We start from the raw sequence: 15,693 nt of genomic DNA, 5'->3' as shown, positions 1-15,693 counted from the left end.
GAGATGATTCAAGGGCAAATTGAAAAGTAGCCGGTGCTGCAGCGCTCTTTAAACAGGTGTCCTGTCAGTAGATGAGATAAAATCAGCAGAGGTGAACTCTGCTGATCTCTCTTTGTTTACAGTTTCCTGTGCCACCATATGCCTCCTTGATTACTTTGTCTCTTAAGTAACATTTAACAAGTCTAGTGCAAACTCTGCAACTCATCAGGCAGCAACACAAACGCACCTCAAGGGGAATAAAGTTAGATCTGTACACATCATATAGGTGCACAGTATCGACTCTTACAAATGTGTATTCTCATATTAAACGTGGACAAAGTTTCAAATAAAATCAGTGTACAGTAGGGGCAGAGGCTGTCTTGTTTGCGAGGCGCAATCAGTCAGAAAAGGTTGGGTTAAAGCAGTGGTTTCAGGCAAAGCTTAAACTGGAGGTTTATACTGTATTTTGGGATAAATGTGGATTATTTTAAGTTGCCAATCATGCATTTTCCAATAAAATCTGAAGCTGGAAACAAGTGTAATATGTTTCCTTTCATGACCATATGACCAAAACCAGTGGATTTTGTTTTTCATCACAATATTCAGCATGTTGGTACCTTGGTTACCACTGTTCCTTAGAGCCAGAAGGTCCTGGGTTCAAATCCAGTTGACCAGTCCAGGGTGTACCCCGCCTCTCCTGTGACAGCTGGGAAGGCTCCAGCCAGAACTGGATAAATGGAAGAAAATGGATGGATGGTCACAAAGCTGATGTTAGCAGCTTTATGACCAGTGTTAGCAGCACAGCACACAGTGCAATTATGAAAACAACAAATAAACCTACATCAGTTTGTGTCTTTTAATATTAAATGCTTTTTACAAGTTTCGTATAAACACTTTTACGAGATGCTCGCATGAATGGCTGCCATGTATGTCAACATAATAAGGTTAGCACATTAGCATCAGATTACACGACTGAAGCTCAGCTCAATCTGTTGCCAGCTGATAAAGCTCTGACATGAAGAGGCTTGTGTGAGCGGTGCTAAAATAGCCCCTGTAAAGGAGATGAAATCCTCTGATTTAGGGACCTGAATTTAAGTTACAAATATTCATACCCTTAATATGATCCAAAATCAAACTAGGAAAGTATTTTATATTCTAAGGAGTTCATGTTGTAGCTGTCTGAGTATTGGACGATTGCAGACAAAGCCCTGTTAAGGCAAAACTGTTGATTCTAGGTTCTTTCATTTAGTCTCTGCAGCTGTCTCTCCTGCCTTCCACCTCATTCTGTTTGTCTCCTCAATTAAGTGCACTCAGTAGTTGCAGTAGTTTAGATAAACGTGATTACTGCAGTAGTCAGATAAAAATGAATCATTCTTCTCCCACCTCTTCATCCTTTCTCGGTTAGTTCAACTCGTGATCTCCTCCCACCTACATTCTGGCTTCTCCCTCTCAGCTGACAACTATTCCTAGTTTTGTGTCTCCATTTTCAGCTTGTTTTAATTATTTGTACTCATTCCTTTTAAAAAGAACAACAAACAAAAAAAACATTATTTGGGGGAAAAGTCAGCAAACATTGTAAACAGTTTCTATCAGGGCTGAGTGGCGACTCTGTACATGCAGTAATTATGTCCTGGTGACACTGAAATGACATTGTTTAATTTATACAATGTGTCAATATAACTGCATTTTAAGCCAGCGGGAGAGTTTCTTGCTTCTTTCTTGTAGATGGACTTTTGTAAGTATTGTGAGTTATAGTAACTGTGATGGTTCTTTTACTTTGCCTGTTTATTTTTGAGTTGTCAGAATGGTCATTATGATGACTAGCTGTGTTAAACAGGGAGACCCGAACTGCTTTTTCATTGAAGAAGAGAAACAATGATGGAGGCCTGAGACAATCTTACCTTAGATGCTGGTCTGCGTAGGTCAACTCCGCCATGCAAATCTCCCCTGAACTTCATGTTTGTATGTAAATCTGAAGCTTAATTTCCTCATGGCTTCTTCCTGTGTCATTTGACTATGAAATGTAATACAGTAAGGGTAACAGTACTGCCTGTGTCTCAGTTTACAATGCTGAGCATTGTGTTGCCTTGTGCTGAAGCAGTGTAAAGTATAAAATCCCTTTTTGAAGAGTGGCGCTCTTTTACTGCAAGTTTATAAATAAACATTTTTGCACAAATGCTGCGATCACATGATGACTTAAAAATAACACGGATCAGGGAGGAAGTTTGTGGTAGATCATCTCATTTTTTTCCATTTATGATATTTCTGGGTTATATGAACATGTCACGGTTTTTTTCTGCATATGCATTAATGCAGCCTGGCTGTTTTTGTTGTTGTTTTATGGTGATATTTGAATTATTTGTAAATAAACGATAGCTCCAGCTGTCTTTTCCACACCACTACCAGTGTGTAAAGTTGGAGCAATACCTGATGTTTACAAATATTGCTTGTTTTGTTTGTGATCTCACTGTTTGTTCCAGTGAAGTAGAAAAATCTTTATTATACCTATTAACATTCATTTAAACCCTTTTCAGTCTTTCAGCAACCAGTTAATGAAACTAGATCTCAAAGATAAAAGATAATTATCATCTTACACTCACACATTGCTTTGTTGGGTACACCTCATCTATTCAGCCTGTCCATTTGACAGGCTGAAGCAGGACCTCCTTCTTTTTCCATACTTATAAGATTTTGAAAGCATTAACGTATGAATGGAAATATGTATTTTTGATCTGGAGATGGTGGCCGTGAGATCAGAATTCAGACCTCATGAACAGTTGGGATGATGTGTCCAACTGAAAACTTGTCTTTCACTTTATCAGGTTGTAATCTGATAATGTGGGTCACAGATTTAAATAATCCACACCGGGCAGTTTACCTTTGATAAGCTCGCCAGCCCACGGTGATGTCATCACGGTGGGGGGAAAGATGATGTGCGATTAGGCTGAAAAGAGTTGGAGAGGACCGGAGGTAGTCAGCTTGGTGGATGTGTGTGGGTTGAGGTCAACAGGAGCTTATATGAATTCCTGTACGTGTATTTATTAGCAAAAAGTATTGCTTTAAAAAAATGCATGTTTTTACTAATACATACATTTACTGAAATACTCATTTTGAAATATCACGTTTCACACGGAACCAGTTAGTCACTATACCAGGCTGTTTGTACTGTAAATGATTTGGGAAACAAAAGTGTTATACAGCATATCCAAACCAAAAAGACTGAGTAACAAATTTACAGTCATGTTGAATTCATGTTTTCATCGCTCACATCCGTGTTTGTTTCAGCCAGCAGTCGTTTTCCTCTGATTACTGCCCTCTGCAGTTGTCAGCAGTGGTTGCATAAACAAAAAAGGCACAAATGCTGCAAACAAATGCACAGACTGCACAAACATGTCGGGTCTGCCAATCAAAAGATTTTTCCACACAGCAAGCTGTGGTTGATAAAAATCCTCAGGGTACCTTTAAGTTTAAAGGATAGTCTCCAAGAGCGCTGTTAAGTCACTGTCTTACAGTAATGTATTAATAAAAAGTCTGTGCCTGTGGTGGCATTTCTGGAAAAATAAATGCAGTTTAATTTACTGTCCTCATGCTGCAGCTCCACAGTAAAAGCATTTAACTAGCTCAGTAAAATTGGCATCCAGTGTTGTGGTCACAGATAATGTAATATGTTTATCTGCGCTGAGAACTTGCCAATATTATTCATGGAAAAAATGCATCTACGAAGAGGAAACGAGGAGCTAGTTTGTTTTTCTGCTTCCAGATTTCTCTGACCTGCAGTGTGAAACCCCATTTTCTAAATGTTCTAATATATTAGAACTTAAATATTCATAATTTCCTCTTTAATACACAAAAACATAATAAAAAAGCTTAGTTTCTCTGTCTTATCCCTCTTTGTTTTTTTCCTCCCCGTCTGCATGTCCTTGATTGGTTTTCCTTCCTGCTGTTATTCTTCTTCTGTCATTTACACTCATTCTCAGTCTAAATTATTGAAAATGGTCACAATACCTTTAAGCTCTTGTCCCCACCTAGAAATTTAACACCACTGATTTACAAAGCAGCAGCCACAGCAGTGGATATCCATAACACCGAAACAGATGCTTGCTTTTAAAGAATAACCCCAAGAGTTCCCGTATATAGCTGCGGTCATTAGTTTACATGCGCTTATCATGGGTATGAATGTCATGGTAATCCTGGGCTTTTAATGATTTCTTTGAACTCTTCTTTTTCCGGCATGGAACGATTGTACGACACACATCTTTAATGACTTTGACAATTAGGTGCACATGTTGGGATTTATTTTTGATTTTCTGTTATCCACACAGGATCAAAAGTCCACCTCCAGGCTGCGTGCACTCACTAATGAGTAGTGCTGAAGGTTCTATAGTGTCCTGTAACTTACCAAGGCCTATTAATGTCTCATTAATGGTCATAATTGACTACAGTTGGTAGTTTCTCTTTGTCAGCATAAAAAAGATTTGTTTGACAGCACTCACTGAATTCACGAATCCTCTGAAAGCTGGGAAAGCCCCCCTCCCTGAGCCTGGTTCTGCCTGAGGTGTCTTCCTGTTAAAAGGGATTTTTTTCCTTCCCACTGTCTCCAAGGGCTTGCTCAAAGGTTGTCATTTGATTGTTGGTCTTTACCTTACAATATACAGTGCGTTGAGACCAATCCGCTATATAAATAAAACTTAATTGAATTGGAAATCAGTATTTTCTGAAGGTCTAACGTGAGCTTTGAAGCACCATATACTAAGAAAGTGCTGACCAAGAAAGAAGCTCCTGCTCCAAAATTAATACTTTTAAGCTCAACTGAGTTTGTGGACTAAAAGCGGGGTCCATTCAAGAAACCAATCACTTTAAGTGAACTATAACAATTCTGCCAAGAAGATTGGTCAAATGTGCAGCCAGAATTATGCCAGCAGCTTGTTGATGGCTACCAAAGGCGTTTGGTTGAGGTGCAACTTGCTAAGGGACATTTAAGCAAATATTAGTGGGTGTTTGAAGGTGTATGTATACTTTTGAACCTGTGTGGATTAGAGAAAATCCAAAATAAATTAAAAAATGTGCACCTCAAGTTCTGAAAACTCATTGTGATATTTGTTTGTTTGTTTGTTTGTTTTGTAAACATTTTTAGGTTCTTTTTTATTTAAGTTTTTTATTAAGTATTCTTTTCTCACAATCCCGTATGCAGCTGCATGTGACTCCTTTATCTCTATGGTTTAACTCTTAAAATCTACATTATAACCCCTAGAATTCATTAAAACTAAAAGGTTAAACACTTAAACTCTCCAGATGACACTGTGTCGGCGAGCAGTAACATGGACATGGAGGACCGGGTGTCTCACCTGGAGCAGAGGCTGCAGTTGCAAGAGGACGAGATCCAGCTGCTGAAGGCGGCTCTGGCTGATGCCCTGCGCCGGCTCGGCTATTGTGAGGAGCAGAGCCAAGGGAAGCAACCAGCAGGCGTTCATGCTGGGAGGAGATCTTTGGCCACTACAGCTGCAGCACCACCTACCAAGGGTAGGTAACATCAGTGCTTCTGTAAAGCTGAAATATGTTGCTGCTTTTCATATTCCAAGATAAATGTCATTGCTCTCCAATCAGGTGGTTTCAGATCCCAACTATATCTGTGCTGCAGTTCTTAACTTTTACTATGTTAGTATTTAGAAATGATAGAAATACCTTAGATTGACTTAATCCTGCTACTGCTAAACTATTCACAAAAAATACATGCTGATATAAAATCATACTTTCTTTTAATTTACGTTTGTCACAAGTCAGAATGGCCAGCCACCGCTAAAATGAAAGCTTTGTGTTGTCAGTTGAACAAGCTGAGCATGCAAATCACATTTGCTTATATGCCAAATATAGAAATCTTCTGTTTCCCTTGATGACATTGATCTGGAAGTGGTAAATTAAAAGTTTAACTGGGGTCTGGAACTGGGAAGCTGTACGCACTTTGTGCTCATGGCATTTTCTTTTCTTTCAGTGCGACAGCTCCTGCAGGCTCTTCCCTCCCGACCTCTGAGTAATGGCTACATTCAACAGAAACGTCTCCTTTCTTCGCCGTCATCTCCAAAGAAAGAGGTGCTACAGTCTATAAAGAGGTAGGATTAAGAATGGAAAGCAAAGATGCTGAACACAACATAACAAGACTTTTCATTTTTCGTTTGCAAGGGTGTCCTAATTTTTAATCCCCTATTCACGTTAATAAAAATGGAACTGCAATTTGATGTATTCTTTAATTGACAGTTAAAGTTAATTTACTTTTATGTAAAATAGCATCATCAAGTACACTTTACTTTCTCTTGTTTGATACTTTAAGTTTAATTGAATAGGCATTAACTTAGCAATCAACTGTTGTTTTTAATCCTCTTTTAACCCAATTGTAACTTCATGTAAAAAATGGTAATGTTACAGTTTGTTCATCAAAACATCAAGAGTTCTCCCTCCTCTTCCCTTCTTCAGAAAGAGTATGTCCACAGAACGTCTCACCCTGGTGAGGAGAGAGATGGGGGCGGAGAGTCGGAGTCGAACAACATCCTCCAGCAGCTCCTCTGGTGGCAAAAGGTAACAGCCTTTATCTGAGAGCTGGTGTGAAAACATAGACGTTTAATGCAAAATCTATGGACAACTCTTAATGTTTGGGACACTAAAGTACTGACCACAGAGTAAACCCTGTTGTTTGTCAGATAATGCAATAAAAGTGCTCCAAAAGGCAACAACACACAAATATTTTAGAGCGAGTCAAAGTGGTGAAGCTGAAATCCAGCAGAGAGCCAAAAGCCTTCCTGCTTCCCACAGGTTTATCAAAAATATCCCTAATAATGCACAACTTAAAGCCTTAATGCTTACATGGGTGAGTTATAAGAAAGGTTCTACCTCTACATTTGTCCTTTAGGGGAAATCTACCAAAATAATGCTGCACATGTTCTGCTCATACATGCCACCCCTTCAGATTTTTCCGGGGGAATCCCGAATTTCAGTGCCCCTCCCGAAAATCTCCCGGAGCCACCATTCTCCCGAATTTTTCCTGTTTTTCCACCTGGACAACAAAATTGAAAAACCATATCCCAGAATTCATAGCGCGGCCCAGCCAATTCCAGTTTCCAACAATGGCGGCAGCTACTTAGTTTTATTACTCTTTCTGGATCGCAAAATAAACTTTTAGCACATTTTGAGGAGGAAATGTAGCAGTGTGAACTTCAAATATCTGAGCCGGCGAGAACAGCAAACTCCCGGCACATCGTTTTCAAACCCCCGCGGTCTTTCGCTACTCAGGTTAAACATGATATATAGATCACTTAGATAACCTAAAAATGATATTGTTTGACTTTTTTCAAGGTTTTATTTGTTCCTCAGTAAAACGGTTTGGCTGAGATCAAAGTTATTACATTAGATTAAATACAACTTTATTAATCCCTCGGGGGGGGGGGTTCCTCCAGGGGTTTTCGCACAGCTGAATAAACGTCAAACAGAATACAGAAGTGTGAGATGGTCCCAAATTTGCGCCAGCGTCCGGTTATATCTGGATAGCAAGGAGCAGATGACAGAGTTTCACTACACCGAGAGAGCCCGTGACGTAATTCTGAAGGCTAGACCGTCACAGTCACTCACTTCCGGCCTACCTGGCTTTTAGAGGACCTGGCCCACTTAAGCCAAGGAGGGGTCCTCACATGGATGCAGCCTCTGAATTTGGAAAGCCCCGGCTGGGGACAGTAATAACGGTGACATTTAACTTTAAATAAATAGTGTTAAATAAATAAATACTGTAGAATGCCAGTTTTTTTTGTATATGTATAACCTACACGCCCCTTTTTGAATGCCTCCATAATTCTGAGGTCTTAAGATTGGCAAGTATGGTTCTGCTGTGAGGCTGAGCCTTGCAGTGGAAAAACAGTCATTATAAGTCATTAGGTTTGGGCGTTACAGCATGGGAGTCTGTCTCAAGTGGTCATTTTAGGGATTGCAGTTTTCACCACATCCAAGCAGGCTTCATTTTTCATCCCTGGAGATTGCTGCTCGACTGTGTTGCCATGACAACCAGTCTGAAAACTTTTTTTCTAACAAACTGTGGGTCAGAAGGACTGTGATGAAGTTCAGTGGGTTAGTCATAATGAGCTGTCTTATCGCTGCACTGTCTTCTGTCTGTAGGCAGACTTAAGTGGCAGTAATTGAACCAGTCTGGCAGTCTGTCCCAGTCAGATGCTGGAAAAACGGTGAAGAACGAGTAAAATAATAAGCAACCTGACCCTTTACAATGTATGTGGAGATACTCTCCTCCATTGTCATCCCGGAAAAATGCAAAAAAATTGTTATTATAAAGAAAGCAGTGTCAGTGTAAATTTAAGTCCTAATATAGTATCTAGAGAAGATCATAGTATTTTAGGTATAACAGTAGGTTCAGTGTCAGATACCTATCATGGATAAAATGAGCACGTGTGCGGTACACCTACAGGACAACATAGACGTGTGTAAGTGAGGCTTCAGTTATTCAGACTGTTTATCTGATTTTTCTCACCAACTGTTAAGTTTCTACAGTCAGTACAATAGATTCCAGATGTTTGGAGTTACTCAGCTGTTTGTCTTTAAAATGCTGACTTTATAATGGACACTGATGTAGCAGCATACCACAGCAAATGAAAAAAACATGTGGGTCCCTCATATAAGCGAACAAATATTGAAAACATTTATCATTGGTTATCATAGTCAAGAGATCGCAGATACACACAGTGAAAATGAGCTTTCTCTGAGGGGTGGCTGGCCTCCCCCTTAGAGAGAGGGTGAGGAGTTCGGCAGTCCGGGAGGGGCTCAGAGTAGAACTGCTACTCCTCCACATTGAAAGGGAGCCTGTTCAGGTGGTTCAGGCACCTGACAAGGATGCCTCCTGGGTGAGGTGTTTTGGGCATGTCCCACCGGGAGGAGGCCCCGGGTCAGGCCCAGGACTCGCTAGAAAGATTATATCTCTTGGCTGGCCAGAGAATGCCTTGGCGTTCCTCCGGACAGGCTGGAGGAGGCCATGGAGCTTCTCTGCTTAGGCTGCTGCCCCCGCGACCTGGCTCCGGATAGGCGGAAGAAGATGGATGGAGAGATGGATAGATTTTTCATCATACATCAGTTCATACATCAGTTGTTTTAAATCATCCTCTCAGAGGTGTTGATACCATCTAAAACTGGGAAACAATAAAAATGTTGCTCTTTAATAGGATTATTTTTTTTGACAAGGGCATAGTTACATTTTTGAAAAGGCAATTTAAAAGAGAGAGCACAATTTTGGGGGGTATTTCAAGACACCGGTGTTTGTTTGTTTATTTTTTTATGTATAATGACCACAGTGATCACCACTGACAAAACTGCAGAAAGCGCATAAAATGGGCCACATGCAAACTACTTTAATCTTAGGTGGGCCAGACCAGTGAAACTCTGCTTCCTGTCGGCTCAAGGAAGTTTTTTACACATTTAATCGCTGCGATATCTTAATATAAGAAAAAGAAGATGCATTTCAGCAGTGCGTGTCAGTTTTTTTACATGATAAAGAAATGCTGCTGTGGTAAATTAAAGAAATCTGTGAGCAGAACTCTCTGGTTCAAATTGGAAGAAACTGTAAAAGTAAAGTAAAACTTTACTTCACTGACTGTCCTTAATTGGAATTTTACTGCTGTGTAACCATGGTTTAAAAAAACCCACAAAACAAAACAAAAACCCAGAAATGTCTAAATAAACATTTTCCAAAGCATCCAGTGGACTCGATTATAGTCTTTGGCGGCCTGATTCTGATCCTTATCTCTACTCTGCTCTACTCTACTCTACTCTACTCTGCTCTACTCTACTCTGCTGTCTCCTTTACTCCTTTCATTCAAGTATCATGTTTAACAGTTCTTGGTAAAAGGGAGGTGTGGTAGTTGTGCAGAAAGGGGCGTGCCTGTACAGTAAGGAAGTGGATTCTGATTGGATGATATGACCTGATTTCTCTCCTCTCTACTGTCTCCTTCACTCCTTTCATTCTGCTGATGTATCATGTTTCTAACAGTTCTTGGTAAAAGGGAGGCGTGGTAGTTGTGCAGAAAGGGGTGTGCCTGGACAATAAGGAAGTGCATTCTGATTGGATAATATGACCTTTCAGGCTGAGCTAAAAGTTTGCAGAGTGAAGGAGGAAGTCCGTGTGTTGGTGTGGCTTTGGACAGGAGAAGAATCGCTCTGACTGCTCACCAGTGTTGACGTTTAGTGTAACGGAAACCTTGCAGACATGAAGAAATCACCCAGGTAATTTGCTGCTTTACAATGAGTAGTCAATGATTGACTAGAATTGAGTAGAAGCAGACTTTAAGCAGAGATGGTATATTTGGGAATCATTTGAAAGGCAAAGACATGCTAATTACGACCTAAGTTGTTTGCATGTCATAAAGGAAACTGTGTAGCTTTAAACCTTGGATGGCTGGTTGGTATCTCCATTATGGAAAATGAATACACAGCTTTTATAAAGAGAGGTACTTGTTTTTGTTACAACTAGTCCCTCAGCTGCAGTTTAAATGAAAAGAAAATTAAATACAGTTTTTATTGGTAGGTAAATGCATTCAGGCTTTACCCTCTGAAATGCTTGGTTGTTTTCACTCCAAACAAAGTCAGCAGTCAGTGCTTAGGTTTGAAGACATTCAGGGGAAGTGGTGCTGCTTTTTGAAACCGTTGTCACGCAAACCATTAGATGCAGTCGGCTTCTCTGTCTGCAGGGCTGTGGGGAGGGGCAGCTGCATGGTTACATGAATAAAACAACAAAGCTTGATGAGTTCATCGACCATGAGCCTAATGGCAAGGGGCAGGTCTTATGAAAAAATGCTAAACTGTGTGATACTTTGAGTTTTAAATGTTTGGTTCAAACAAATATGAATAAGGTGAGTTACAAATGCTTATTTATTTAGCTAACATTCACATAACAAGCGCATTCAAAGTAAAAACCATCTATCTGGCTGTTGTGAAAATATTTATTTTCCTGAAGTGTATTTCTTTATTACAAACTCATTACATTATGCAAATGGTAAACCATTTTAGGCGTAAGCTGCTGTTTTGGCTGCTAATGAACATTTCTGCCTGGTTATGAAACGCACACAGACAGACGGGACTCAGTGAATGTGATGTGACATCGGACCAGTCGTTCTGTACTCAGCAGATCTGTCGGCTAACTCATTATTCTGTTAAACCTGACTGACTCTGACAGCAGATGAGACAGAGCTCCTGCTTTACTGGACACCCTGAACTTCAACAAGAATATTACACATGTTCAGGTTTTACAAAGTACCCGTCATCATCTGCTCTACTTTAATTTGCTACTGAGCTTGGTGCACTTTTATATACTAATTAATTTTCAAGTTTTCCAAATTGATTCATTGATTTCCGAAACAAGTTAAAAGTAGCTAATTGCGCATCAATTCAAAATGCTCCTAAGACTTTTGTTTTGTAATCCTCTGTAGCATTATGACCAGAGATGGGAAGCTGTGGGACTGATGTTACCATTATCAATTCTGCACAGCTTGCAGAAACATTGATAACATTGATTGAACATCCTGCTCTACATGCAGCAAACATACTGAGCATGTGTCTGATTGGAGAGGACTATTTTGCACCACATTGGACCAGTTTAACATCAATGTGTCTGTCTTTATTTTCATATAATAAGTCATTTCAAAGTTAGGGTAGCACGAGTATTGTACAGGGTTTGCATACACTACGGAAAAGGAAAAGATTCATATCACGTTCAGTCTGTCATCTCCTTTTTGTGTTTGTATCACTTGGATCTAGAATGCATTACATGGAAAAACTGTGCCTTCCTTCTTGCTTTTTGAGGTTTATAATTTTACAGGAAATCTGAAGTTGGTTAGATGAAACTCTAATGATTGTTAGAATCAGAATAAAGCATAACATTGGATTAAAAATGCAGATTTTTCTTATTTTTCTTCCTCCCCTTTTGCTATCTGGAAACTGTCTGATGCCTCATAAGTGTCAGAGTTGATTAGTTTATGACTAAAACAAAATACACTAATGTATTTTGCGCACAAGTGAAAATATGAAGAAAGTCAACTATGTTCATGTCTATTGTTATAGCTGCTGCAGTACTTAAGTCCTAATTGAGCAGGAAATGGATGCATGCACTCTTGACCGCTCCCACCACTCCCACCACAGTTCAGGGGGATGAGTCCCATTACTCGGACCACAACATCTTCTGCCTCCCTGTGTGCATCACTCTAATCTCCCAGATGGATGGAACTAGTACTTAAGATTTCCTATAAGAAAGAGAGAAGGTGTCTCTTGTAAACAGCAAAAAATGATAACCAAACAAATGCTCTATGCAAGTTTGAGCTGCAGGAGTAAAAATATCCGTTTATTATTTCAAACCACTAAGTTTAGGATAAAATATCCTGATTTTGTTGCTTGCAAAAAGTGGTTAAAGTTCAATATATTCAAAGTGACAAGTAGCCCAGCACAAAAATGTCGGTCCTTTTAATCTTTCTGCAGATGCACCGGTGCTCATTAGTGCCCTCTGGTTCTTACAAGAACCCTTTGTGTTTTCGGAGAGCCCACAGAAAAGGCCAACTACACCCTCGGTGCTGCATGTTAATGAGAGGTCTGTTTGTGCGTTCCCTCTGCCTGGAAACCCGGTGACTAGTGACGGCCGCTGCCGTTGGGTTGTAGAGGCAGAGTTATGTGCCCTGTCCGGCTGCCAGTTGCGCAGCATGGACCGCCATAATTACAGGTTCTGGATCAATTGTGTTCTGTTATTGGCCAGAGCCATGCCACGCCTTATCTTCCTGGCAGACCACACTTACACATGCACACAAACAGAAACACATGCTCGCAGTTCAAGGAACAAACAGGGCTTTATGTGGTTGCTTTAAAGAGCCGAAACCCCTCCTGGTCGCCTCTAACTGCCCAGAGACACAACAGACGCCGCACAGGCCCTCGGATGACTCGTCTGTTTGCTCTGCTGTCCTTTAATCTTCTTCAAACACACACGCAGGCTCTCATCTCATTTTCCTGTTTGCTTTTTGCATAGGTCCCTTGTTCACATTGTAACAAACCTATAAAAGAAATCTCAAATCATTTTTTCAGTTGACCCGTAAGCTTAGAGAGCTATTGACATGTCTCAATACTGTCAAGATTTTATTTAGTAAACTCCCCATTAAACAAATATCAGGATACACACGGCACAGCCTGGGGTCTTTTCATGTTTGTATGCCGCAGTCTTTCCCACTCACTCGGTTTCTTTATGTGTTACTTTCATAATGCAGCCTTGGTAAAGCTTCTTTTTGTCAACTAGTCTGTTTTTTGAACCGACCCACCAGGTATGGAGGTTTCATGCTTTCAGGTTTTCCCTCTGTGGTGTTAACAATTCTTTTGAAAGCCTTCAGGGAGTTTCCTCATATTTGACATAAATGTTCAAAGAGGTAGTGATTAGAATATGTGGCAAAATGTCTCCTCACAAAACGCATATCACCAGGAACCAAAAGATAGCTTGTGTCCAAAATCATTCACCTAATGTGGAACTACTGGAAAAATGAAAAAGGTTGAAAAAGACACATTCCAGGTTTTTGTTTGTTTGTTTGTTTTTCTTAGTCATACTCCTCCTACAGATCCATGCATAACAGATCAAGGCTGGATAACTTAATAAGTACAGCAAATAAATGGATATTGTATTGAAATTATTAGTGAGTACTCAGGGTTTCAGACCAGCCATGTGTGGTTGGTGATGATCTTCAGTGCCTGCTTATTACATTCCTCCCTTATGAGCCTGAACAGATATTGGATTTAAACCTAAATCTAAACTAACTTTGCTATAGTAAGATGTTGATTCTAGTTTGAGTGGTTTATCTTTGTTTATCTGTGAACCTGAGACAAATGTCCTGTGTCACTGCAGTTTTCCTCATAGTACTCTTCTGTATTATATGACTTGCTCTGTGGTTGTACAATAAATCTACATGAGAAGAAGTGTGTTCGCTGCTGTTATTTGTTTGCCTGTGTTTCCATAGAAATACTCAGAAAAGTCAAGCACGTCTTTCTTGATTCGCTTGTTGCTTTGCGAGGACCAAACATCCATTTCCCGTCTTATCGTATCAAGCCTTACCTTTATTGCTGTTGCCATGGTGACATCCAGCTGTCAGCCGAGGCAGCGCTTCAACATCCCGATTGGTTGATAGCATCCAGACAGGTTAGGTTGAGTTCTCAGCATGCGCTGAAATGCTTGGCAGGCAGTTCTGATTGGGTGACAGCAGATTCAGGGACATCTGCAGCTCTCGCTGATGTGGCAGGTTTTGATTGGCAGGTCTAATCACGGATCCTGGCAGAGTGGCTGACTCGCCGGTTGTCATTTTTACTTGTAAATGCATTTAGCTTGTCTGTGTGGCATCTTTTAATTCTGACCACTGCGATGCTTCTCTGTCACACTGTTTCACATCTGCCGTGTGTTTAACTGATAGGCGCTGACGCTGTCTGCGAATACAAGTGGACTTCTGTTTGCTTTGTGTCTGCTGACTCGTCTTTACAAACCTGTTTACACAGCAGAACTAGCAAGTTGGAAAGCTTTAGGCATCAAAGATAATGTTAAAGAAATGTGTATCAACTTGCCCGGCCCGGGGCAAATACAAGCTACTTTGTTGTTTTCTTTATTTGTTTCGCCAAGTTGAGGATAAAAGAAATTCATCAGATTTTTATCAAACCAGCCTTTCAGTATCAGGTCTTCTGGTCCTCTGTGTATCCAGGCCTGTTACCTACTATTCCCAGGTGATAGTTTATATTCATATTCTAGGAATATAAGAAATGAACCTTTAAGACCAGTCGCTGTGTTTGATAACTGGGAACCACAACAAAGCCGCACGATTTATGCCCCAATTCCTGTTTTGTTTTATGTTTTTTCTATGAATGTTCAAAGAAAATTAATCTGTTAGATATTCTTTGATATGTTTTTTGACACGGCATGAGTTTGACCAGACTACTGGTCAAAGCCATCCATCCTATGAATGACCTACCCGCAGAAATCTCTACAGCACCACTATTTCTTTTCTCAGGTGAAGATGTTATTTACATTAAAGTGTGCCATACTGCATCGTAGCTATAATCGTATGCACCAGATCTGATCTTTCCAGTTCCTGCCTCAACTGTCAGCTGGTTGTTGACATGTCTGGGCTGATTGAAAGCTCCTCAGGCCTCTGCTTATAGTCCTTGCCATCAGTGGTGCAGTTTCTAAAGTAATCTAAGGAGTGTAAATAATCACTTTTCTCAAAGGTCATACTGGAAATGTTGCGTGTCAGGTATGACTCGTTTTGTTAAAAATATGCTTTTCACTTTGCACATTTTAGGTCTTATAGTATTTAGTATGAATGTAATATTCAAACAGGATTTCTAAATAAATGGGGCTAAATCCTGTCTTCAGACTACATCATCTGATCCTCTGAAGGCGAAAAGTTGTGCACATCTTTGGACATGTGTGGTACACTCTGTGTGTGTCTGCCCTCTATTTTCAATTAACTGTGGGTGAGAGATGTAGCATGAGTAAATAATTTATAAAGACATAATATAACCACCTCTCAGCGCTTTCGGAAAATGATTGTAACATTCATGCTGTTTATCGTGTAATGTGCAAAATGATATTAATTGAAGTCGTAACACCATTTTTCTTTTTGTGTTCCAGCAAATCCAAAGAATGCACTTTCAATGCAGGTAAAATAA

General features: G+C 40.1%; 1 protein-coding gene across 3 annotated transcripts in view; it reads left to right on the top strand.

Moving 5' to 3' along the window:
- Positions 1-15,693, top strand: part of eml2 (EMAP like 2) — a 31,532-nt gene that overhangs the window by 5,141 nt on the left and 10,698 nt on the right. For 2 of the 3 annotated variants that reach the window (XM_005745011.1, XM_005745012.1), the window contains exons 2-5: positions 5,272-5,499; positions 5,969-6,086; positions 6,448-6,549; positions 15,656-15,684. In XM_005745011.1, coding sequence (XP_005745068.1) covers positions 5,272-5,499; positions 5,969-6,086; positions 6,448-6,549; positions 15,656-15,684 — 477 coding nt within the window. Of the gene's footprint in view, positions 1-5,271; positions 5,500-5,968; positions 6,087-6,447; positions 6,550-10,136; positions 10,243-15,655; positions 15,685-15,693 lie in introns of those variants that run through there. The other variant, XM_005745013.1, reaches the window with a different exon arrangement.

The sequence above is a fragment of the Pundamilia nyererei genome, unplaced genomic scaffold (assembly GCF_000239375.1).
Source record: "Pundamilia nyererei isolate P.nyererei 1_Seehausen unplaced genomic scaffold, PunNye1.0 scaffold00152, whole genome shotgun sequence".
Taxonomy (NCBI): domain Eukaryota; kingdom Metazoa; phylum Chordata; class Actinopteri; order Cichliformes; family Cichlidae; genus Pundamilia; species Pundamilia nyererei.
Note: the sequence above shows the minus strand (reverse complement) of the source record. Positions and strands in the feature narration are given on the sequence as shown.